The following is a 25,009-nucleotide window of genomic DNA, read 5'->3' as shown; positions in this document are numbered from 1 at the left end:
CACACTTGTTTCAGCTTCTTATTCTATGTGTTCATTAATTACACCAAATTCACAATTTATTAATCTTTCATCCACAATTACAGGTATCTCATGTTTAAATGATATTCCATATATTTCATGTAGTGATGGATCCCTTTATACTTTAATTGGTAATAACGCTCAACTTGTAACACGTCTTTCTGCCTCTATTAATTGCATCACCACAATACAACGTACAAAAGACGATAAGGAGACGTTTATTGTTTTGGGGTGCTCCGATTCCGTTATTCGACTTTACAACAAAGACGATCAAAATGTTTCATCAATAACATTAGATTCATCAGCTACAGCAATTTCATCATATGATTTTGATCACGATGGTTTTACTGAACTTTTAATTTCATTAGAAGATTGTTCTATAGTATTAATTTCTCTTGCATTACTTGATGCTCCCAAAATTGTTTCAACAATTCAAATTGGTTTTAATATATCCAACATCGGAATTGGTTTAATATACTCATCCGATATGATTTCAGCACTTATTACATCCCAAACAGGGCAAGTAGGAATTCTATTTATTGAACCTAAATCAGACAAATCATTATTAAGTGGCAAAGCTCCAAAAGTCACAGAATCCGAAATATCGCAATTAAAATCTCGCATTGAACAACTTGAAATCGAGGCCAAAAAGAATCACATTCAATTGGTAACATATTCAGGGAAAACAAATGTTGAAGTTCGAAATGACTTAAACAACCAAAAATTCAATTTCCTTATTGAAAGTCAAAATCCAATATCCAAAGTTTCAATTTCATCAACTATCTCATTAACATATTATCCACGTAACGATTCCCAAATCGTCATAATTCCATGTCAATCATATAAATCGGAGCAATTTTCTACTGTTATTCAACCATCGAATGGTTCATTGACTCGCATCGCATTTGATTTTTCATATAAAATCGGGAAAAGCGGAACGTTAAATTGTTTTATAATGTTTTCGAACTCTCATTATATGGAAAACAAGAGTTTTATCTTGAAGCCATTTGGGTTATTTAAGAAAGTTAATAACGACGTAATTAACAACATTGAAAATAATGATTTATGTGTACTTGAAATTAATGGAATTAATTCAACAACAATTCTTGAAAATTGTTTTTCTGTTCCGATTGAAGAAGATGAAATCCAAACATTCGAATATGGAACAATTGGTTCAAATGTAACTATAAATATTTGCGGTGATAAATTCATTGCGAAATCTGTTTTTTTGTCAATAATTAATTTGTTACGAAATTATATAATAAAAGAAATGAATAAATTAAAACAAAAAGTTTCGTTCGAAACGAAAATCGGCGAAAATTGCATTAACAAATTTTTCGAAACTTTGGGCAAAAAATTTATTAATGTGATGAAGGACGCAGCATTGTACTTCAAGTTAAAGGCTTTGAAAGAAGTACGAAACACTTCGCCGACCGCAAAATTCGGTAGCGAAGAAGCTGAACAAATTATTTTGGACGCTGCAATCATCGAAAAGAAGTTCGACGACTGCAAAAATGATTATTACGCTTATATCGATGAAATTAAAATATTTTATTTGGAAATGTGGAAAGCAATTAACATCGACGCTACGAAGAAGACAGAAATGTTGTTGTCAATTATAAAGAATGTAAAAGATGAGGATTCTTTAAAGGAATTGATCGAATTCATGAAAACAATTCCGAAATAGAAATTTATGTTTATGTAAAAAAATAGAAACGTTTATTTTATCCGATAGATATCGTGGAGCTTTGAGGTGACATTACAAATTGTGTTGTTTTGTGATGGCAATTTTTTTCTGGCAGAAAGTAATGAAGAAAAAAAAGAAAAATCCAAATCTATGTTTACAGTGTAATATCTGAAAGGAAAGTCTGACGCTAATATTGGTGGCTCATTTTGCTTTGCTTTTACGAAGTTCAATAAGTGCTGCTTTAGTCTCATCTAAGAGTTCATCAATTGATGGTTGCATAATTCGCTTGATATCGTTGTCTTGGCGAGGTGGAGCAAGCTGAATGTCAATACCTTCAACGTCTGGTGCTTGATTTTTTGAATCCTCGATTAGTCTTTCAACTGTTTCAAGAGCTTCTCGTGGCTCTGTTTCAATTGGTTGACACAATTTCTTTAGCTCTTCATTTTCTGGTTTGTAAATTCGGAAAACAATATGTTGGTTTTCCATTTTTCCCAAAATGGAATTTTGACAATGTTTGTTTAAATAAATGGCATTTTTCATATAATATGTCGCCGATTCCTTAGAAAAAAATCGATTTTGGTCGAGCAAAATGGTGAGGGTAGAAAAATGCTCATTTTGTGGAGGACCTGTCTGGCCGGGCCATGGCACTATGTATGTTCGTAATGATTGCAAAACTTTTCGTTTCTGTCGAGGAAAGTGCAGAAAGTTTTGGATGAAAAAAAAGAATCCTCGTAAATTCAAATGGACAAAAGCTTACAGAGCAGCACAAGGAAAAGATTTGGTTGTTGATTCAACGTTTGACTTCGAACAAAGAAGAAATCGTCCAATCAAATATGACCGTAATATTGTTGCTCAAACACTTCGTTCCATTCGTTTGATTGATGAAATTCGTCAGCAACGTGAAGCTGCACATTGGGAAAGAAGAATGAGAACGGCAGCTACAATTGAAACAAGACAGAAATTATTTGATATTGCACAGAACATTAATCTTATCGAACACGTTCCTGAAGTTGTTAGAGAACAGACACAACGTGCGGAAGCTGAAATCAATGAACATAAAGCAATGATATTAGAAGAAAGAAGACAAAAGCGGATACAAGAAAAGCAAGAAAACATGCAAAATAATCAATAAAATTATTTAAGTATAAATTCTTTTCAATCTGAACATGTTATGAAGTTTTAAAAAAATTCAAAATCAAGTTATAACTTGATTTTATAAAATTTAGTATATTTTAAATATGAATTTATGTACATATGTTATTAAGTTACATGAGTTACAACATTTTACCAACTTTTTATATATTAATTTTGAATTTTCTTGTGAAAAATTAAATTTAATTAAATCTCAAAAAAGAACCGAATTTGTTATTTTTATTACTAATGAACGAAATACATACAAAACAAATTGTTTGCACACCATGAAAACATTTATTATCAATCGATTTCTTCACTTTTCACGAGAACTTCATGTAGTTGTTCCTTATTATTATTTCCTCTTGACGCGCCCATATCCATTGCGTTTTCGAAGTGATAATTTGCATTGTCTTCCTCTTCTATAGGTGGAATTGCTTCGATATCGATTTGTATGCCGAGCTGATTTGCAATATGAAGAATGGCCAAAATCATTACATCTTGTGGCCGTATTGAGTTATGGTTTCCAGGAACAATTTCGATGTGTTTCTCACCACTATAAGCCTCATAAATTCGCCTTGAGTGTTTGCAATTAATAAACGTATCGTTTGCTCCATGTATTAAGAAAAGAGGAACAGTGGAATTTGGAGAATACTTGATGGGTTCAACATCATCTATGTTGAAATTAGCAATTTTTCGGATCTTAAAACGCATAAAATTAACATAAATTTTGACCATGAATTTGGGAAATGGCAAATTGCATCCGATTTCATATATGAGATCATGCAGAGAGGCAAATGGTGAGTCAACAACAGCTGCTGAAATCGTGGGATCTTTTGCAATTGTTAATAATGATGTGGCGGCACCCATCGATCTCCCCCAAAGTGCAATCTTTCCGACTTTATAGCGCTCCCTAAGAAATTTAATTGCGCAAAGAACATCATCACTTTCAAAATAACCAAGTGAAATTACTTCACCATCACTATTCCCGGAACCAGAACAATCAATGCAAAGAACGGAGCATCCAAATGGAATAAATATTGGAAGAAGGAAGAAACCTTCTAATTGACATGAAGCATTTCCATGAAGATAAATTACACATGGAGGATTTGCAATATCTCCATTTGGTGCAAAGTAAGATCCAACAATCTTTTGGCCTCTGTTGTTTTCGAAAGAAACACCTTGGCGAAAAACTGGTCCGTATCCATTAATATCCCTTCGAGTTGGTAAACGGCTTAAATTATACTCAGCTCGAGGAGGACGAATAACTGAATTTACTGCTGAGCAATTTGCATAATCTAAAAGATTTACAAGCATTTAATTTGGAAAGTTGTTGAGAAATTTAAACGTTTTTTGGGTAAATTTGAATTTTATTTTATTGTTTAAAAAGAATTTCAAAGCGCCATCTTTGCATCATGTGTATCAAAAGGAATGCTAAATGTTATGTAAATTGATAAATAATCTCTTCATATATCATTTTATAACAATCTTTTAGTAAGAAGAATGCTTTTTCCAATGAAGGGTATCCAAAAGGGAGTGTATTGAGGAAAAAATAAAAAGGTCAATATAACATTAAAACTAAAGAAAAACAGAATATATTTTTTATTCAGTAAGTAATTCACAAATCTCACTTAAATTCTTTGATTTAGCAATTGTAAGTAATGTCCATTATTAAATGAATAAACACCAAAAATGATTTTTAATCCCAAAATTATTAAAACAAAATTTAAATAAAATTAAAACGCATCTATAACATTGATATCAATTTCTTTTTGTTTAAGAAGCAGTTTAACAATTTCTGTATTTCTATTTTGAGCTGCGATCATAATTGCTGTAGAAAATATTTTGTATAAAAATTAAATTTTATTTTTAAACAGTAATACATTGAATTAATCATCAAAACAAGAAAACATATACTTTTAGCATTAATATTAATTCCATCTTTTTCGAGAAGTAATTTAACTATTTCGATACTACCAAATTGAGATGCTCTCATTAGTGTTGTTAAAAATAATTCAAATAATTTCCAAATATTCCGTTGAAATATATAATTAATAAAATAAATAATAAAGAAAACAAATAAAAATCTTTAGCATTAATATCAATTCCTTCTTGTTCAAGAAGTAACTTAACGATATTAACATAACAATTTAATGATGCTAATATAAGTGGTGTACGAAATATAAAAAATATTTTCCAAATAACATTATGGAATATCAAATTATTAATTAAAATCCTAAACAAAATATTTAAATATTTTTAACATTAATATCAAATCCTTGTTGGTGTAAAACATATTTAACAATTTCATCATTTCCTGATTTTGATGCAAATAACAAAATATTTTTTGGAATTTGACTCGTTTCAAGAAAATCCTTTAAAAGAAATATGTTTCCGATTTTTGCTGATGTATTAATAACATCAGTTATTTTCAACCCTTCTTTAATTAGGAATAATAAAATTTCATAATTCTGATATTTAACACATAACATTCCCAATTTTTCAAAATTTTTGATTTCTCTAGTTTTATTTTCGTAAATATAATGGAAAATATCATTTTGATGAAATTGTATTGCAGTTTCATGTCCGCTATCAAATAGTGAATAATTTTGTTCACATAAATGAATGATTTCAATGTTTCCACTTGCAACTGCATATTTACTTGTGTTCCTTACATTTGCACCATTCATAAGTAAATACTTAAAACATTTAATAGCAGAAAAAAATGCTGCATAATCAATTAATGTAACATATCTTTGATTAACAAATGAACATCTTTCATAAAGTGATGGTTCAATTTCTTGATTAAAATCAAAATTCGTTTGTGATGATATTTCTTGAAGTTTTTCGATTTCATCATTTCGAATGATTTTTGCAATTTCATTTGGATTAACTCCTTCTTCAATTAATTTCTTATGAAGTTCCCAATCATTCTTTGAAAGTTCTTCATAATTATCGAAAAATTCTTTGCGGAATGATACCCATCCAATATGTTTAAGTTCCATATCATTCATGTAATGAGCAAAAAGTAAACTAACCTTCTCTTTTACATGTTTTGGTTCAATGATATTTTGTTTAATCATTTCGTTAAAAATGAAAAGTGATTCTTGAGAAACCTTTTTTTTAACATATTTATAAAATAAATCCATAATTTTATATTTGTTCTGACTTAGTTCTTCGATTTTTAACATAAATTGGAAATATATATCAATTTTATCCATATGGGAACATAGAGAAATATATATTAACTGACATATAATCATACTAAGCGAAAAATGAAAATTTGTTTCTTCGAACATTTTTAATGTTGAATGGATTAATTCGCCAAAATCTTCTTGAGGTAAATTCCAAATCAATTTTTGATAAGAGCCTATTTTTTGCATGGAATTATCATTCATTTTTAAGAGTCTACCAAAGCTATCGTTCTAAATAACCGATATTAAAAAACAGAAATATCATTAAAAATATTTATTAGAGGATTTTACATATAACAATGAACAAATTGAACGAGCAAAATTAATCTCAGTAATATTTCTAAAAAAATTGATATGCCAAATTATTGAAAATGGATTTTGAAATTAGATGTAATAAATATATTTTGAACTATCACTTGAATAAAATATTTTTTATTTATCGAGATATTTATATTTCGAAATTTTATTGATATCTGGTCTAATACCCAAGATATAAATTCAAAATCGCTTTTGATTAAGAATCAGCTTTTTTTAATTATCTTAAAAAAATGTTCTTTTAAATTAAACATTTTATTTATATGTGTAAATTCCATCATTAGTGCCACAAAGAACATGATAAAAATATATATATAAAAGACAGATTCTTTATTATTTTTTTCAAAACCAAAAAGATTCATATATAAAAAAGATTATTTTCTTATATTATTGTATAATTTCATACATATCTCTTCTTAGATGCAAAAATCCCAAAGCCTCAGCAACATTCACAACAGATAGCGTTAAACGGTCATATGCGGGGTGTCCCATGAACGTTAAGATTTCTCTTTTCCTGTTGTCGTAAACGGCCCCCATTGAATACATCCTTGGCAAAGTGAACATCCCGAGTTCGTTTATGGTGCCGTCTGCAGCCGAAACCGATGTTCCATCAGGTAGAACGTGAAAAACGAACCAACGGAACCTTTTTAAGTTTAACCCATATATAAACATTGTGTGTGAAGGCGCTTTTCCACCAATGAACATTAGATATTCATCAAAATGAACAAGAGCGCCATCTGTGATGGATGGAAATGGCTCTGGACCAGTTGTGGGATGTATAGATACAGTTTTGTCACACATATCAATGATTAATAAACCGCCTGTTTTAGATGAGCCATAACCATAAATGAAATTGTCTACAATTTCGTAGGCAACATTTGAGCGTCCGCCAATCTCTTGTGGAATGATATTCCATTGATTGGATGCGATGTCATATACACATAATTCTGATGGCCAAATTCCATTAAAACCACCCCAAAGGAAAAGTTGCCCATCATAAGAACCGAATATACCAGAGCACCTTGGAGTAGGCATTACATTTGAAATAATTTTGATGGTTTGGCCATTTAGGAGATTAACTGCATAGAAGTCATTATAAAAGGTGGACATGGATTCGCCACCGAATATATATAAGATGTCCTCATAAATAGTGACAAGAGAACCAGAACGAGGTGATATTATTTCGCCAAATGTATTGAGTTGGGTCCATTGGTGTGATTCGATATCAAGAATCCATATGTCGTTGTAGTAGTTTGCATTGCTATCAATTCCAAATCCAGTGATTGCCCAATTCTTATTTTTATAATGATAAGAGAATTGACCTGTGCGTGGAGGTGGAACTGAAACAGACTCAGTTTGTTCAAGTGACCAAACACCAGCAAAGGCAGTTTTAGCGATATAATTTTTTCGAATTCTAGGAATTGGGATAGTTAACTTGTATGCTCCGTTCGATTTTTCGTTATCAAGACGAACACCACCCATTGGTATGAAAACATCAGAGAAATTTTGCTCTATATTTGGAGAACTCAAGTCATTCCCCATTCCTTGCCTGGATTTTGGTGTAAACGATATTAACGTTCGCCAATGATTACTTTGGCAGTTTTATCAAAGCGAAGTCTTCATTAAAATTTAAAAAGAAATTCATTAAAATCTCTTAAAAAATGATTCAAAACATTCTCAAACTTATAAAAAAACTCGAACATGTACATTCTAAAATAGTTGATTTAGATGTTAAAAATCAACAATATACATAACATTCTATATGTGAAGATCACAATGAATAAAATCAAAAGCTTTATGAAAATTAGTATGAAAGAACTTTTGTCCTACAATGTCCTTTCGATCATATTTTTAATTATGTAAAACAAATTAATTAATGTTATGAATTTATGAAACGGGGATTTTAAACCAATGTGGAATTCGTTAAAAATTCTTCTTCGTATCCCAAGTTATGATATGATCATATACTTGGAAAATCACTTGAAACTTAAGCATTATCTTCTCTCAAAATGTAGTGACGGTCTTAAGATAATAATGACATGACTTCAGCTCAATTGTCTTTGTTTTTATGTGATCCTTTACAAGGTTATGATAAAGATGAAATAACAACCACAAGAGATAAGAATTTGTTGAATAGAATAAAATGTAACATGTATGGTAAAATGGGGAGATAATTCTTTAGCATTGGAAGAAGCATCAGTGAAGGAACATGTGGCTAATCTAAGATCTTTAGATAAGGACCCAATGAATTATGTTAAGCACAAAAGTAGATGGTGCCCATTATGGTAAATAAAATATATGTTTGATAACTGTTATAAAAACAATGCAATCTGTAAGTACGATTGTAATGCTTTGTTCCAAAAAATCTGTAATGCTCATCATTTACAAATTTCACAATTCCTAATACAGTTATTTCTGTTGGGGATGAAGCATTTTCTTCCTGTTCTTTATTGGAAAATATCACAATTCCAAGCTCAGTAACATCAATTGGGTTTGAAGCATTTTCTTCCTGTTCTTCATTAGAAAATATCACGATTCCATACTCAGTAACATCAATTGGAGCCGGAGCCTTTTTAAACTGCAAAAATCTTGTGTTTATTAATGTTTCTGATGAAAACCTAAAATATTCTAATTATGAAAATGACGGAATTGTTTATAATAAGGAAGTTACTTCAATCGTATGCTTTCCACCAGGAAATTCAATTGAAACACTTAATATTTTAATATCGGTAAAATCAATTGAATCATCTGCATTTATTTCATGTACAAATTTAATAAATATTTTAATCCCACCTCAATTAACTTCTATTGGTTCAAGTGCATTTAGTTCTTGCACTTCATTAAAAAATGTGATAATTCCGAACTCCGTTAATTCCATTGGTTCTGGTGCTTTTAGCTCATGTACTTCATTGAGATATATAATAATACCTGTCTCTGTTACATCCATTGACTCTCGTGCATTTGGTTATTGTACTTCATTATTAAATTTTACAATTCCTGACCAAGTTAGTAATATTGAAATCTCTACTTTTTCTTTTTGTTCGCAATTAGAATCGATCATAATCGGAAGAAGCGTTAAGGCAATTTATCATCTTGCTTTTGAATTTTGTAACAATCTTCAATGTATTTATTTTTTAGGGGAAAAAGAACCATTTATTAGAATGGGTTTTTTTGGTATTAAAGCTCAATATGTTATGACACTGGAATCATATAATGGTACCAAATTTGGTAATTTAGCTGTTGTTAAGGGAACAATTCTTGATGAATGTCTTCCGCCAACACTCACTTTCACTCAGTCCATTCCATTCACACTTTCGAATTCATTTACACAATCAAATACATTTACAAGTTCGAATTCATTTACTAACTCATATGCATTTACGAATTCTAATACATTTACGAATTCTTTTCCATTTGGTTTAATATTAACAAATTCAATTATTTATTATAGCTCATATTCAATTACAGAAACAATTATTCAAAAAACATTTTATTTTAGCACTATTACATTTTATATAATTAATTCAAAGGCAACTTATATTTATACCAATATAATTTATTATAATTATACTGTTATATACTATTCAACAATTTATAATTTTTATTCAAATTTCTTTACATTAATTAATCCATTAAAGGAACAAAATAACAATAATATGAATACAAATATGATAATTGTTATCGTAGTTTGTATTTTAATTTTAATAGTAATTGTTATTGTTATTGTTTATGTAATTCGCCACAATAAAAATAATAAAACGATTAGTTCAGGAGATGAAAGTGAATACGAAAATAAAGAGTCAAAACAATATGAGGAAGGAAGTTCAATAAACAATTTTGAGTCTGTATTTAGTACAAACTATGTCGAAGATGATCCATTTGCAAATGATTTTAAAGAAGAAACATTTGTAAAAGTATAAATTTCATTGTTCAATAAATTTTCGTTAATGATTAATTATTAATGACCTATAAAATATGATTTAATGTTAAAAAATTATTATTCGTATTATAGTTATTATTATGACTTTCATACATTAGTTGTAACTGATGTTACACCAAAAGATAATTCGAAATCAAATGAATTGTTAATTGGTATTATATGCGGCTCTATTGTGATAGTTTTGATAATTGTCGGAATCGTAATATTATGTTGAAGAGAAATAAGAAACAAACAACAGAAAAAAAGTCGTTGTCGAATCAAAATAATAATACGTCATCAACTACGGGAGGAAATCACGAAGAAGTGGCCAATGAATTTAATAAATTGATAACAGAAGATGAGGACCAATGGATTTGAGTAATAATATATTGATATGTAATAAAATATTTTTTCTGTTTTTGTTAATCATTGCTTATTGTGAATTATTTGTTTTACATAAAAAGATGAGGAAGGAGCCCATCAAACAAAGTAAACTGAGGAATCAAACTGCAACAGCACTCAGATTTATAATAATGAAATCTTATTGCATCCTTAATTTATTCAATAAATTTTATAGCAAATAAGTTTAAAAATTTGAAATAGATTTTTAAATGCAGAATATTTTCCTGGGAATAACTATGCACAATATCAGCAATTTCATTTTAACTTTACAATTTTAACATGGAATTAATATACATATTATCAATGCAGATTGAGTTATTGACATGCTACATTATGATTTGCTCTTTTTATTGATATGTTAAAAAGATTTCAATATATTTTAATAGGTGAAAGATATGCATATACTTCAAATCATACACATAAAAATTTGAAACTAATGATTATGATAACTTTATTTATTACAGCAAAATTAGACCATCATTCAGGAAATATATTTATACTAAATAAAACTATTTCCATATATTAGGCTACAGAATTAAGTAAGTTGTGGAATAATATATTTTTATTTTATTCCTTCAAAAAGGCGGTTCTCATTCCAAATTAATTCAAGTTTTTTCTAAAACTCCTCTCTTGTTCACAACACATTTTTCAAAGAATTCTTAATTAAATGCAGGTACAATTTAAAAGATACACTAGATTAAAATAATTTTCGTGATTAAAATTAACATGTAAAAAAATAAAAAAGAAATGGAAAATTTGAACACATTAAAACTAATACTAAACATTTATTCCTGAAGCACTGTACAATAACAATGCTTTTGCCCTTCCCAATAAATCCCATAATTTTTACCTTCCTCAGCCAATTCTATTTCACCAACAACTTTATTCCTTCCCGAAAGAGCAAACACTTTTGCCTTTTTATCAACAACAGATAAAGCTGTGCAAAACTTTGCTCCAGGTCCGATAGAAACCGTTGTTATCGTTGTGTTGAACAATTTCACATCACATGTCTGCTTAAATTTTTTAAAAACTTTTACAGAACCATTTTCCAAACCAATTGCAATGAAATCATTTTTTTTCGTTACGAAAGGGAACAATAATGAATGCATTTCTAATTCATCGTTAATGAATGTTATTAAGTTTGCCTTAATGTCAGCCAATTTTATCATTAAAATTGTATTTAATCCACTTTTAACTAAAGGATTTTCTATTGCGATTTTAGTTGAAAGCGCTAAAATTTCACGAATTTCATTTTCTGAATGTGCTTTTACTATTAAGTCATACGTAGCCTCATAGTAAGTTTCAATCTGTGAAGCAGCTAATTTTAAGAAAATTGCTTCAACAGATTCAGTTCTTTCTTTTCCAGCGAAACATTTTATTAAATCAGAAAACACTTTAACTTTCGAATGAATAACTTCAGACCAAATCGAAATTCCTTGAATTATAATTGTTATTGCAAGACAAGCAATTTCATTTTCATTACTTGTATATTCCAAAAGAAATTTATAAATTTTTTGTAGGAAATTAATTGTGAAAAGTGAATTATGTTTTAATGATATCATCGACAACAGAAACATATTATTCGGCTCAATGTTTTGTGATTCCAAATTAATATTAGAAACAATTGTCTCAGCAATTGATGACGGAATTGTTTGGATTATGTTTTCACATTCACGTGATGCTGAATATGATATTTTACCAGGTGAAAATATATATTCACATAAAAATGGAAGAAATTCAAAACGTTTTTCAGTATTAACAGAACTAATAAAAAGCGAACGAGATAAATAATGAAACGTCGCAATGAGAGGTGACGCATAACTTGTTGCAGAATAATTAACAAAGAAATTAGGATAAAAAAATGTTGGATGTTGATTTATGCCAAGAAAAACAAATGATAAAAATCCTTCACTTAATATATCCTCAATTGCTTTCATAGAAATTATACTACTTGAATGTTTCTTATCATTACTTCGTTCATGAAAACGAGTTATAACAGATGTAGTTTTTTGGTGCGTTTGATTTTTATGTTTAACAGGAACTTCAAAAAGTTGTTCCACAACTTCTTCAATAACATTTGATTCAATGCTTTCAAAAGAAGACATGTTAAATGAAATAAACGGAATTTGAATGCTTCTGAAACAGGAAATGTTAAGTGAAATGGGATCGGGTCCAATTTTTGTTTCATTTAATGACCAAATAAGTTTTGAGCCAATTGGAAGCTGTGTTGTTCTATAAACAGGTTGAGTACTATTAAATTCATATACAATAAAAAGGCCGTCAATCCGTTTTATTGTTATTAAACGAAGAGACTCATGAAAATAAATATTAGTAATTGGAAATTCAGAATTTGCAAGTTGCACTAAAACATCATTATGTTTAATTAATGAAAGAGAACCATCTCTTCCAATCGCTAACATTAGTTGACGGCCATTATAAATAAATGGAACATGAGCAAATCCAATAATAGGAGAAGGAAGAACAACAATTGTTTTATATGGGTTTTCCATATTTTCCGCATAAAACGAAATAGTTCCATCTTCACATCCAATGATAATTTGATTAATTTTATTATCATTAAGCTTTCGTGTTGTCATTGATGTGATTTTTGATTCTGATTGAAATGTATTTTTTTTGTTATTTTCTAAATCAATTATAGAAAAATTATTATTTTCGGCTTCAAATAGAATTCCCAAATATTTATCATTAGGCGAATGAAATATTTTTTGTTGCTTTGTATATGTTGATGTTGCTTTATTACCTGGTTCGAGAAATGTTTGACATTCAACAATTGAATGTTTAGGTGAATAAATAATTTTACTATCATAAAATGAAAATGCTCGAATATAATTTGAGCCTCTAATTTTTAAAGAAAAAACATTTTTAAATTCAACATTAGTGTCTTGTGATGTGAGGGGATTGAACGAAAAGACGTTAAAGGTCCCCATAAAAGTGCCAATGCAGAACGATGTGGGATTTGACCACTTTACATCAGATATGAAGTCATTTTTTCGAAGATTTTGGAGCTCATAATTTGTCATTTCAAAGAATTGTGTTGGAGATATTAAACTCCATGTGGTTGCTGTGGTTTTAATTATACCATATTGATTTATATAATATTTGTGTTTTAAATTTGTTGGCCTTGCTTTAATTTGTTGAAAGTTTTCATTAAATGAACGAATGCAATTTATCTGAGTACAAATAATAGATGGTGATTCAATGAAGGAACAAGTTTTTGGAGACAAAAATGAAAATCCTGTAATACCAAATATTGGTAATTTTTGTATGATATCTCCTGTATTAATATTTAATAACATAAATGAGTAACCTAGTGTCCAAACAAATAGTGTATTGACTTCATCATTATTAAATTCCAAATGGATCTCTCCTTTAGGTACAATATTTGGATATTCACATAAACACGTACAATCTACAGATGACCAAACACATATTGTTCCATCAGTTGATGCTGAAACAAAACGTTCGAAATTTGGCATTTCAACAATAGAAGTTACCGAATCAATATGAGAGCATAAAATACAAACTTGTTCAATTTTTTGGGTTGAGTCTGTAAATAGTACAATTGGACCATCTTTTGTACCTGCTGCAATCATATTTGGTGATGAAAAAAAATATTTTGAGAAATATTTAAATGCTCTAATTCTGCAAAGAACAGTAAATTCGAAATCTGTTGGGAGTTGTGATAAAGAATTATGAACACAAATATGAGTGTGCAGATTCTTCATTTAGCACAAAAAATCCTGAATGGTACGATATGTTTCGCCTGAAAAAGTTTTCATTTTTTTTAAATACTTTATGTAACGTTCTTCTAGCGATTCGAATCTGAAGTTTCCCTCAAGAATGAAGTTTTGAATCAATTTTTGGAATTTATCATATTTGAAATGCTATTCTAAATTTTTACTGTTTTAATTGAACTTTAAAATTATTTTTTCCAAAATTCTTTTAATGATGAAGGTTTCTTTAAATAAAGCATGCTTTTTTGGCAAAAGAATGTTTAATGCTATCATTAACGTTTCATGATTGCTTTAGTAAAAGTCTTTTTATTCGCTTTAACTATCAAAATCTCAATTTAAAAAAAGAAAAAATCGCGTGACTATAGTCATAAAAAGATTTCATAATTTAATCATGTGTGCACATTTGTAATAACTTTCATATAATGTATAAATCACGCATGATGAAACATTAAAGTGCTTCTCCAATTCCACAATTCCTTATCACAACAAACACTTTTCTTATATGTATTTATTTTTAACATCGCCCAAAGCTGATCAGAGACTAAAAGAACGACCTGATGCAGCAAATTACATCATGTATTTCAGAAATATTTTTTTTTCGTACTTTATGTTAAATCACAAATTATGAATAACGAAAACGATGAACCTCATTTCAAAGATTTATTAATAAACGAAATTCAATTATAATTTACTATATAAAATTTTCATTGGTTTCAAATGTGCACTTTCTGCAGCACCTTTCAATAGGAATGGTTCCTACATCGAACCAATGGAGAGCAGCCATCTTTGGACAAGCGAAGATGGCCTGCTGAAAAAGAGAAATTTTCTCCACAAATTTCGGCCGAGACGTCTGTAAACTTTTTATAGTTTTTATAGTTTGGCTTAATTTGTGGTAACTTAGGGAAATCGTTATGTTCGAGTGGTGTCAAGAAATCAATAATTTCATCAACTGTACATCTCTTTGATGGATCAATTTCTAACATCATTTGAACAAGTTTTTTGAGTTGTTGTGATATATTTTGAGGAATTTCAAGTTTTTTTTCACGCGCATTAAATGCAATTTCATATGCAGAGTTACCAATAAATGGAAGGCGATGTGTTAACATCTCATATAACGTAACCCCTAAACTCCACACATCTTCTTTGATAGGATCAAGTTCTGATTCTTCATCGAAATATTCGGGAGCTTGATAAGCAGGTGTGCCAAACACCATTTCAGCACTTTGGAATGAATGGCCTATTCCAAAGTCACTAAGTTTAGCTGTTCCGTTTTTAAACAATAATACATTTGAAGGTTTGATATCTTGATGAACAATTTCCCTGGAATGTAAATAATTAAGACCTTGAGCTATTTGATAAGCTATAGTAAAGATTTGGGCCTCTGTAAAATTCGTTCCAGTTTTAATTGCGTTAGCTAAAGATCCACAATCTGCATAGTCCATTATTAAATAAGCTGTTTCTATTTCGCTACGATAAAGGACTTCATGCAACTTAACTATGTTTGGATGATTTAATACTCTCATCAATCGAATTTCTCTTTCCAAGCCACTCGTACTGCCCCCTAATTCTATATGTTGGTTAATTTTTATGGCCTTTGCTGCAAACTGTTTTGAACCTTTAACATCAATAGCTATATATACTTTTGCATTTGATGTCGATTCAATTTTTGCAGCTAAAAGGTATTGATTAAGCTTTAAAGTCCGAGAAGTCTCAACATCATTCACAACCCTAGGTTGGATTGGCTGGAAAGGCTGCCGAAAGGAAAAGCACATTGTGAAAAGTGGTCGGGATATTGGCCATCAACCATAGAGGGCATCAAAATTGAAAGGAAGTGAAGTTCACTTTTGGGTCTGTTTATATGGCACTTTAAAGTGTACGTTTAACAATTTAAACTTTTTGAATTAAAATTGAATGCTTTATACTGTCATTACGATACAGAAAAATACCGCCGATACAGCAAAGGGTAACCCCAATAAACGGATCAATTGTATGCAAAAGTGGGGAAAATTATCGTCGAAATCTTCACACCCATGAAATTTGAATCGGGTAAACACGCCAACCCCAAAACCAAATGTAATTCATAGAATAACCAAAAAGTCCATATGGAGACCGTTTAGATACGATTCAAGCAAATCAAACAAACATCTCAAATTTTTATCAACAAATGGGAGGAGAAGGAGCCCCAACTTATCCAGCTGACTGCCCACCAATTGCACCAATGTTTTCATATCTTGGAGTTGCTTTTGCGCTCGCGTTAACATCTATTGGCAGTGCTGTGGGTACATATAAATCTGCAATTGGTCTTTTTACTGTTTGCTCTGTTCATCCAGATATGGTTTTTAAATGCATATTGCCAATCATTATGGCAGGTATTGTAGGTATTTACGGTCTTGTTACATCAGTTATCATAGCACCTACAATCAATATCCCATATCCATCATATAATGCATATGCAAACTTTGCTGGCGGATTAAGTGTTGGATTCACAGGATTGGCGTCAGGTATATGTATTGGTGTTGCAGGAAATGTTGCTGTAAGGGCTCTTGCAGAACAACCAAGATTAATTATGGGTGCAATGCTTATTCTCATTTTTGGAGAAGTTTTAGGTCTATACGGTTTCATTGTATCCATCATTTTGAACACAAAGAAAGGAAGTTGCACATAAATATCTCATTCATAAATTTTTATGAAAAATACAAACACTTGTTTTGTGTTAATCAAGGGTATTGTTAAGTTGGTTATTTTGTTATTTTCAAAAATTAGAACAAATTTATTATCAAATTTGATTTTTAGGTTAAATGTTTTTCTTTAACAGTTCAGCGTGCAGACGAATATTCATCCTATGAAATTTAGTCTAAAATTTGATGGCTTTAAGTATAAAGAATGTATAAGAATGAAAAATGATGAATCATAACGGAATGTTTTAGATATATTTAAAGACACATAAGAATAGCGTATAAGTTTCATTCGTAATTTGCTTGGAAAAAATTGGAGATTTAAATAGAGGAAAAGTTTTCGATTTTTTTACAACTATTGAAACGTAAAATATTTAATAGAAATTCAACTCAAAAATATTTGACACCATAGAAAATTTTGATAAAAGAAAAGAAAGTTGGGAAAATTCTTTAGAGAATTTAGCAATTGGCTGCCATTAACTTAGCAACACATTTAGAAACACCCGCCGCTGCTGCTGCTGGAACTTGACCATCAACACATTTGGCTGCTACTAAAACTGTTTTGGCCTTTTGGAGAACAACTGCTTCTTTTCCAAGTTGTGCAAGAATAGAATCATCAACAGCACGAACAATGATATATTTCTTACCATTGTATGTAATTCCTTTTGATTGTGCTGATGAAATGTTGTTAAGGCATGCTGCATAGTTTTGCATTTCAGCTTGTTTTGCTTCCCACTTACCTTCCTTGCCACAAAGTGCTCCTTGAAGTGAAACAATGGCACAGCCTGAGCAGATATCTTTAACATCAGCAAGATATGCGTTCCAACCAGACATTTGTAGATGTGATATGATTGGTTTGTCAGCCACTCAATTCTGTAGATTTATTTCAAATATTTGAATTCATTCAAAAGTAGCGGTTTTATAAAAATAAAATGTAAATGTAAAGGTGAAGGAGATAATCTTATCAAAAATCATTTTATTAAACTTTGAATATTAAAAACTTGGTAATAGATGCTAAGTTTTGTGATATGCATTGATGTTTAAATTCTCTTAATCTTTTTGATTTTTTTTATTGATTTTCTTTTCAATCAGAACGAAACTACAATATTCAAGTAAAAAAGCTATACTATTATTATATGGCATTACAAAACAATACAATATTTTTTTTATAACTATAAAAAATAATTTTCGATTTGAAAAATTGTTTAAAGATTGTATATGATTTAATGTTTTTTCTTTGAAAACAATGAATATATAACAACATTATCACATTCTATTTGTTTACAATTCTTGTAAAGTCATCATATTAAGCAAGTCATGGCAACTTGGAAATTATTTCTCTTCCAGAAACTGACGTTCAAAAAGTACCGATTTTACAGGATAAAACCTAAACGTTTTACTTACGAAAATGGTGGATATCCATCTTTTAAGAGGTTGAAGGTATACATTTCTTGGCGAAAGTGAAACTACATAAAAATTTTGATAAAAGAAAAGAAAGTTGGGAAAATTCTTTAGAGAATTTAGCAATTGGCTGCCATTAACTTAGCAACACATTTAGAAACACCCGCCGCTGCTGCTGCTGGAACTTGACCATCAACACATTTGGCTGCTACTAAAACTGTTTTGGCCTTTTGGAGAACAACTGCTTCTTTTCCAAGTTGTGCAAGAATAGAATCATCAACAGCACGAACAATGATATATTTCTTACCATTGTATGTAATTCCTTTTGATTGTGCTGATGAAATGTTGTTAAGGCATGCTGCATAGTTTTGCATTTCAGCTTGTTTTGCTTCCCACTTACCTTCTTTGCCACAAAGTGCTCCTTGAAGTGAAACAATGGCACAGCCTGAGCAGATATCTTTAACATCAGCAAGATATGCGTTCCAACCAGACATTTGTAGATGTGATATGATCTAAAAGTATTTGGCCGACTGACTCAATTTTATTTATATTTTTCACTTTAAAAGACACTTTTGAATTGAAAATAATCAAAAAGTGAATTCAACACTGGTTGTCCAGTATCTGAAAATTCAATTATACGATTATTTTATGGTCAAAACCATTGACGTCATCCACACAAATTTCAATAATAAGCAAATAATCTTAATTCAAATTAAAAAAATAACTTAACCCGTGAGCCAGCGCTCTATTAAGAGAATCAATGATACAAAATCCATGTTTTGAAACACCGCTAACAGTTATCAAAATCTTTAGTTAGATAAAAGAATGTCCTATTGGTAATATCTTCCTTAATACTATTTATACACACTACTCTCCATTTTCATTGGCCTCTTGCTGCATCTTAATCTTGCTCTTAATTTCTTTTTCATCAAATTCAGGTATTTCAAATGGGGATGAGCTATGTTTCTTGATGAACTCGAATATGCTTGTAACAGTGCGAGCACCGTCATAAGGGATTGGATTCTTTTTATCGTTACCAGGCCAAAAGAAAGAAGTTGGATATCCGTCAATCGAGGGAACTTCCTCTGGCAAATCGTTTGATGTTGCATCAATCCAATAGATTTTAACATTTGTTCCAGATGCCAATTTTGCAGCTTCGTTCAAAATAGGCTTGAAATGTTGACAATGATGACACCAAGGTGCAGTGAACGTAATGAGTACATCGTTTGTGTTGTTTATGACTCTCTCGTGGAAATTAAGCGCAACAACTTTTTTGAATTCGACATCAGAATCATTTTCAATTGGTTCACTAATTATTGAATATGGTTCCGTTCCATTAACAATTCCATTGACAAACTCGGAAATATATTGTTCGTCGTGAATTTTTGAGGTATTGTAGATAATCCATCTTCCACCATCAGTGTCTTCTCTAGACAAAACAAAGAAAAACGGAGCTTCTAAGTTTGATAAATCTGCACTTTGGATGTGTTTGTGGGCATATTTTCCATAAAAAATCGAAAATGCAACGTCTGGAAATTGAGGTGCAATCTTCTTCAAAATTTGTAATTCAAGTTGTGATGATGTTTCGTTAACAAAGCCAATGTAATAGCCGCCAAAGAAAGTTGTGTTTAACATGCTAATGGAAACCATGTCATAAATTGATTCATTTGCTTTTTTGATGTCTGCCATGTCTTGAACTGGAACTAACTCATGGTCGCATGTTCTATAAAAATAATATCCTTTTTCGACAGTGATATTGAAATTAGAAAATAGATCACTATTAACTGAATAAAAACTAAGTTCTTTTGGTAAATCTTCTGGCTTCTCGTCAATGTCAACACCAATTACAGCAGGTGCAAATCCTTCCATAATTTGGCGAAGTGATTCTAATGTTTTGATTTTAACATATCCTGGAGTTAAAGTAGTCTCTACCCATTGAGCAAATGAAGTAGGCTTAGGAAGTTCATAGTATCCACTAGTTTTCTTTCCGTTTGCAAAAGCAATAAAACATGGGAAAATCAAACAATTGTACTCTTTTCCATTTTCTTCATTAGACCGGAAAAATTTAATTTGCCTTTTGAATTTTTTGATTGCAAAATCTGTAAAATCCATTCTATCAGTCGTGTCTGTAAAAAATACAATCGATCTTTTTGTTTTTCTTAATTTTTCTTTAAGCTCCTTTCCATCAAAAAGAGGAATGTTGGTGCTCTCTCCTATAGGCAATTTTATCCTGAAGCATAACAAAAACAATCCAAGCATCAGAACCTATCGCTCGATTGGTGTCAATTTTCAAACGATAAACTTCAATCACTTTTTCATCAAGAGCAAGATTCGAAATCGCAAAACATTATATAAAAAGGAATTTTGTAAGCCTTTAATTAATTACGTTTGATATTCTGCTCAATTTTGTCTGAATACTCATATGTGTATTTTAAAATCTTTATAAAAATTCCATCGATAGAATTTTTCATGTTTTATTATGATAATCAAATTTTGTTACTTTATAATTTTATATTTGTTTGCTGGCACGTAATTGTATATCATATTTCTTCTATTTGGCTATTTCGACTTCAAATGGCGATTATTTTAATGTCAAACAGAGCTGTTCAATTGTTGGGCCATAATGTTATTGTATTGGGGTATGGAAGATGGTTCTTCTGTTCTATAAGACAATACCGACACATGTGATTCTCAAGCACCTTGTGTCCTCGTGGTCCGAGGTATGATCGTCTCACACATTAATTTCATTTCTTTCTTTATTTCTTACCCTAATTAAATAATTATTTTTTTTTTTCATGAGATTGCCTTCTTAAAGAAACTCCGTCATGTGGCTCGCAATGAAATCATTATTTGAACAATTATGTTTGAATTATTTTTTTGGTAATTTTATATGATTGATTTTTTCTTTCACTGATGAGGTATAGTTAGAATCTTTCAAGATAATATGAGTATTTTTTCTTTCACTTTTTTTCCAATATGTGGTTTCTTTCCGTTTAATTGCACCAAATTTAAATAGTTTATAGAGCTACTTCAAATCCTCTTTTTCAACGATAATTTTATGGCATCGAAATTTAAATTCTTGATAAATCATCATATATATATTAATATTTATCTTATTTTAATTTTTTAACAAGAAAAAAAAGACCATCGCCACTTGATAAAAAAATGAAGTAAATTTAATGAAAAAATCATCCTGAAGATAAGATCTAAGAACTACCTTTTATAAAATATAATATACATCAATATTTGACTCAAAAAATATATATATTTGAAAAAATTGATTTCGAAATTCCCATTTTGATCTTCATATTTTTCTCTCAATTTGAAAACAGATTTTTACTTAAGTGACGATAGAGAATCAATAAAAATCAAAAAATTCATCAAAATATGTTTATTTTCTCAGTTTGGGTATCTCATTGTATGGGTCATCACGTCGAAAGTGTACCTTCAAGAAATATGTGTCGATTTTATTGTTTGGTGTAAACCAACAAACGAAATTGGCTTGTGTTGGATCTGTTTTGTTATTAAAAGAAGTAATTTCTTTAAGTGTTTGTAAAGGATCAGTTCATTAGGAAAATGTTATTCAAGTTGTGACCTTGCATTATCTGAATCAAGAAGATATTCAATGATTTCATCTAACAACGCCTCTGGATTTGGCGCCAATATATTCTTTTTCAATGTTGTCGATAAGGCAATAATCAAATTAGCTATTGAATCATGAGTAAAATGGAGTTGTTCATGTGATTTAAAGAAGCTATAGATTTGATTGATGGAATATATGATTTTAAAATTATTCTTACCTGGAAAAAGTTCTTGTCAAGTTCTTGTGGTAATGAAAACGGAAATGTGATTTTATAAAATAATTATAATTACGAGTGGAACATAATGAAAATTGTAAAATATTACATCGTTCAGCTGATATATTTTCGTGTATTGTGATTTTAATGATTTTCACATGCTTGAGTGTTTATATCAACATTTGTTTTGGTACTTTTCTTTCTATTGTTTTCTGAGTACATTTGATCTTCGAGTTGCTTATGATGATTAGTAAAATATACTTCTTTTCTTATTGAAAATGATGATTTAATATTTATTGGGAGATTCTGAATTAAAATTTTCATTTATTCTTTTTTCATGAAGGAAACTTACTATTTCTATGAAACCTTTTTGTTGTGCAATTTGAATTGCAGTAAAATATTATTAAAATAAAGTCCAAATTATTAAAGGATATTCTAAATTATTCAAATGAATATTTTTTGCATTAACATCAATTCCTTTATCTAAAAGTAATTTTACTATTTCTATATAATTATTTCTAACTGCTATATGAAGTGCTGTTTCAAATTATTAAAACATATTTTAAATTATTAAAACATATTCTAAATTATTGAAATGAATATTTTTTGCATTAACATCAATTCCTTCATCTAAAAGTAATTTTAATATTTCTATATTATTATTTCTAACTGATATATGAAGTGCTGTTTCAAATTATTAAAACATATTACAAATTATTAAAACATATTTTAAATTATTAAAACATATTCCAAATTATTAAAACATATTCCAATTTATTAAAACATATATAAAATTATTAAAATAAATCCAAAATTATTAAAATGAATATGTTTTTCATTAACATCAATTCCTTTTTGTTCTAAAACATATTTCACAAGTTCAATATTTCCTGATTCTGAAGCAAATGGCAAAATATTTTTTGGAATTTGATTATTTTGAAGGAAATACTTCACGAGATATAAATTTCCATTTCTTGCTGATTCATTTATATTATCAACATCAACATTAATTCCTTTTTCTTCAAAATATTTTAGAATTTCATAATTATCTTTTTGAATACAAAAACTTACCAAATGATTAGTTCTATCTCCAGGCGTTTGAAGCATTGACTTTGGTCGTATTTCTTCAGACATTTTTGGCGTTGATTGTATTTTTTCTGATTCATTTTCATAAATATATTTAAAGATATCATTTAGATGAAATTCAATTGCTGTTTCATATGCACCTTCAAATGATGAATGATTCTGTTCACATAAATGAATAATTTCTTCGTTTCCACCTGCAACTGCATATTTACCTGTATTATTTATATTTGCTCCATTCATAAATAAATATTTAAAACATTTAACAGATCCAAAAAATGCTGCATAATCAATTAATCTAACATTTTCATGATTAACAAATGAACATCTTTCATAAAGTGATGGTTCAATTTTTTGATTAAAATCGAAATTTTCTTGTGATGATATTTCTTGAAGTTTTTCGATTTCATCATTTCGAATTATTTTAGCAATTTCATTTGGATTATGTCCTTCTTTAATATATTTCTTATGAAGTTCCCAATCATTCTTTGAAAGTTCTTTATAATTATCAAAAAAGTATTTTTCTATTGGATCATATCTATTAGACCCAAATGAAAAATGATTTTCTTTTTCTGTTTTATAATGAGCAAAATATTTTGATTTAATATTTTTAGTGATATTTTTATCAATCAAATTTTGTTCAATCATTTTCTCGATTAAATAATATGATTCTTGTGTGCTCGTTGTAGATATACATTTGGTAAAAATTGGTATTAGTTGAACGATATTTTGATTAATTTCTTCTTCTTTCATTTCAAGTGCTTTTAAAAAATTTATGTAAATATCAAATACATGCTTTCGTGATGAGAATGCATTATAAATTATGTTACTTATAACAATATTAAATGTAATGGGAAAATTTGAATCAAATAATTCCAATACTTTTTTAATAGACGTCTGAAAGTTTTCTTCAGTTAAATTGAACACAGCCTTCCCAAGCTCAGTTAGTAATTTCAAGAAGGTTGATGGATTGTTCAAATTTTTATCTCCAATGTTTGTGATATGAATATCATCATTAAACATGTGCTTTGGCAAAAATGATCTTTGTATGATTACTAAATTGAGTTTAAAAAGGTCAAAAAATAAAGTCGTTTGTAACTTTTTGATTGACATGTCAAGTAACTTAACGTCTTTTTTTGAACTTAGCAAATTTCATCAATTGGTTGTGAAAGTCTTATAACGAACAATATTATTTTTTAAGAAAAAAATAAACACATTAGAATGTACAAATGTGATTCTAAGTATCTTTTAATTTTCAATAATATATATGTTACCTGTTTCGAGTTCAAATCAAAATCAAAATATGGAAATGAAAATACACAAATGTAAAATAAAAACAATTTTCAATTTCTCAAAAATGGATCATAGGTTTCATGAAATTTAGTAATTCCTTTGCTTACTTATAAGTCAATAAAATTCATCATATTTGATGGTAATTATAAGTTATAGCTTATGAAAAAAAAATCTTAAAATTCCAATCTTTAAGGGTAATCCAGGTCCGAAGAGGCGTCAAGCATATGTTCTCAGCCCCGGAATTTTTCCTTTGGAGCCGAACTTACATATGTACACTTTTTACTGATAAATCTTTGTACTTTTTTAAACGGTCGAAACATCACTTTTTCCTAATTGTTT

At 29.3% G+C, this 25,009-nt stretch overlaps 10 protein-coding genes across 10 annotated transcripts; 3 read left to right on the top strand and 7 right to left on the bottom strand.

The window, feature by feature from the left end:
- Positions 1–25: 25 nt before the first annotated feature.
- On the top strand, positions 26–1,705 carry GO595_010228 (uncharacterized protein; the record flags this gene model as incomplete). The annotated part of the gene is made up of 1 exon (XM_067912884.1): positions 26–1,705. One exon carries the CDS (start codon positions 26–28, stop codon positions 1,703–1,705), a length of 1,680 nt encoding a protein of 559 aa, XP_067768966.1.
- Positions 1,706–1,906: 201 nt separating this feature from the next.
- On the bottom strand, positions 1,907–2,191 carry GO595_010227 (uncharacterized protein; the record flags this gene model as incomplete). Its single annotated transcript, XM_067912883.1, has 1 exon — positions 1,907–2,191. The coding sequence occupies one exon, from the start codon at positions 2,189–2,191 to the stop codon at positions 1,907–1,909; it is 285 nt and encodes a 94-aa protein (XP_067768965.1).
- Positions 2,192–2,354: 163 nt separating this feature from the next.
- On the top strand, positions 2,355–2,837 carry GO595_010226 (putative ribosome biogenesis protein RLP24; the record flags this gene model as incomplete). The annotated part of the gene is made up of 1 exon (XM_067912882.1): positions 2,355–2,837. One exon carries the CDS (start codon positions 2,355–2,357, stop codon positions 2,835–2,837), a length of 483 nt encoding a protein of 160 aa, XP_067768964.1.
- Positions 2,838–3,139: 302 nt separating this feature from the next.
- GO595_010225 (Clan SC, family S9, unassigned serine peptidase) lies at positions 3,140–4,153 on the bottom strand (the record flags this gene model as incomplete). Its single annotated transcript, XM_067912881.1, has 1 exon — positions 3,140–4,153. One exon carries the CDS (start codon positions 4,151–4,153, stop codon positions 3,140–3,142), a length of 1,014 nt encoding a protein of 337 aa, XP_067768963.1.
- A 2,579-nt stretch (positions 4,154–6,732) lies between these two features.
- Positions 6,733–7,827, bottom strand: GO595_010224 (Kelch motif family protein; the record flags this gene model as incomplete). The annotated part of the gene is made up of 1 exon (XM_067912879.1): positions 6,733–7,827. The coding sequence occupies one exon, from the start codon at positions 7,825–7,827 to the stop codon at positions 6,733–6,735; it is 1,095 nt and encodes a 364-aa protein (XP_067768962.1).
- Positions 7,828–15,161: 7,334 nt separating this feature from the next.
- On the bottom strand, positions 15,162–16,193 carry GO595_010223 (CAMK family protein kinase; the record flags this gene model as incomplete). The annotated part of the gene is made up of 1 exon (XM_067912878.1): positions 15,162–16,193. One exon carries the CDS (start codon positions 16,191–16,193, stop codon positions 15,162–15,164), a length of 1,032 nt encoding a protein of 343 aa, XP_067768961.1.
- Positions 16,194–16,585: 392 nt separating this feature from the next.
- GO595_010222 (V-type proton ATPase proteolipid subunit) lies at positions 16,586–17,086 on the top strand (the record flags this gene model as incomplete). Its single annotated transcript, XM_067912877.1, has 1 exon — positions 16,586–17,086. The coding sequence occupies one exon, from the start codon at positions 16,586–16,588 to the stop codon at positions 17,084–17,086; it is 501 nt and encodes a 166-aa protein (XP_067768960.1).
- Positions 17,087–17,555: 469 nt separating this feature from the next.
- Positions 17,556–17,930, bottom strand: GO595_010221 (Profilin A; the record flags this gene model as incomplete). The annotated part of the gene is made up of 1 exon (XM_067912876.1): positions 17,556–17,930. The coding sequence occupies one exon, from the start codon at positions 17,928–17,930 to the stop codon at positions 17,556–17,558; it is 375 nt and encodes a 124-aa protein (XP_067768959.1).
- Positions 17,931–18,616: 686 nt separating this feature from the next.
- On the bottom strand, positions 18,617–18,991 carry GO595_010220 (Profilin A; the record flags this gene model as incomplete). Its single annotated transcript, XM_067912875.1, has 1 exon — positions 18,617–18,991. One exon carries the CDS (start codon positions 18,989–18,991, stop codon positions 18,617–18,619), a length of 375 nt encoding a protein of 124 aa, XP_067768958.1.
- Positions 18,992–19,364: 373 nt separating this feature from the next.
- GO595_010219 (Thioredoxin family protein) lies at positions 19,365–20,609 on the bottom strand (the record flags this gene model as incomplete). Its single annotated transcript, XM_067912874.1, has 1 exon — positions 19,365–20,609. One exon carries the CDS (start codon positions 20,607–20,609, stop codon positions 19,365–19,367), a length of 1,245 nt encoding a protein of 414 aa, XP_067768957.1.
- Positions 20,610–25,009: the final 4,400 nt, after the last annotated feature.

Source organism: Histomonas meleagridis (assembly GCF_020186115.1).
Source record: "Histomonas meleagridis strain 2922-C6/04-10x chromosome Unknown scaffold_61, whole genome shotgun sequence".
NCBI lineage: Eukaryota > Parabasalia > Tritrichomonadida > Dientamoebidae > Histomonas > Histomonas meleagridis.
The sequence above is the reverse complement of the archived record's forward strand: the minus strand, read 5'-3'. Positions and strand labels throughout refer to the sequence as shown.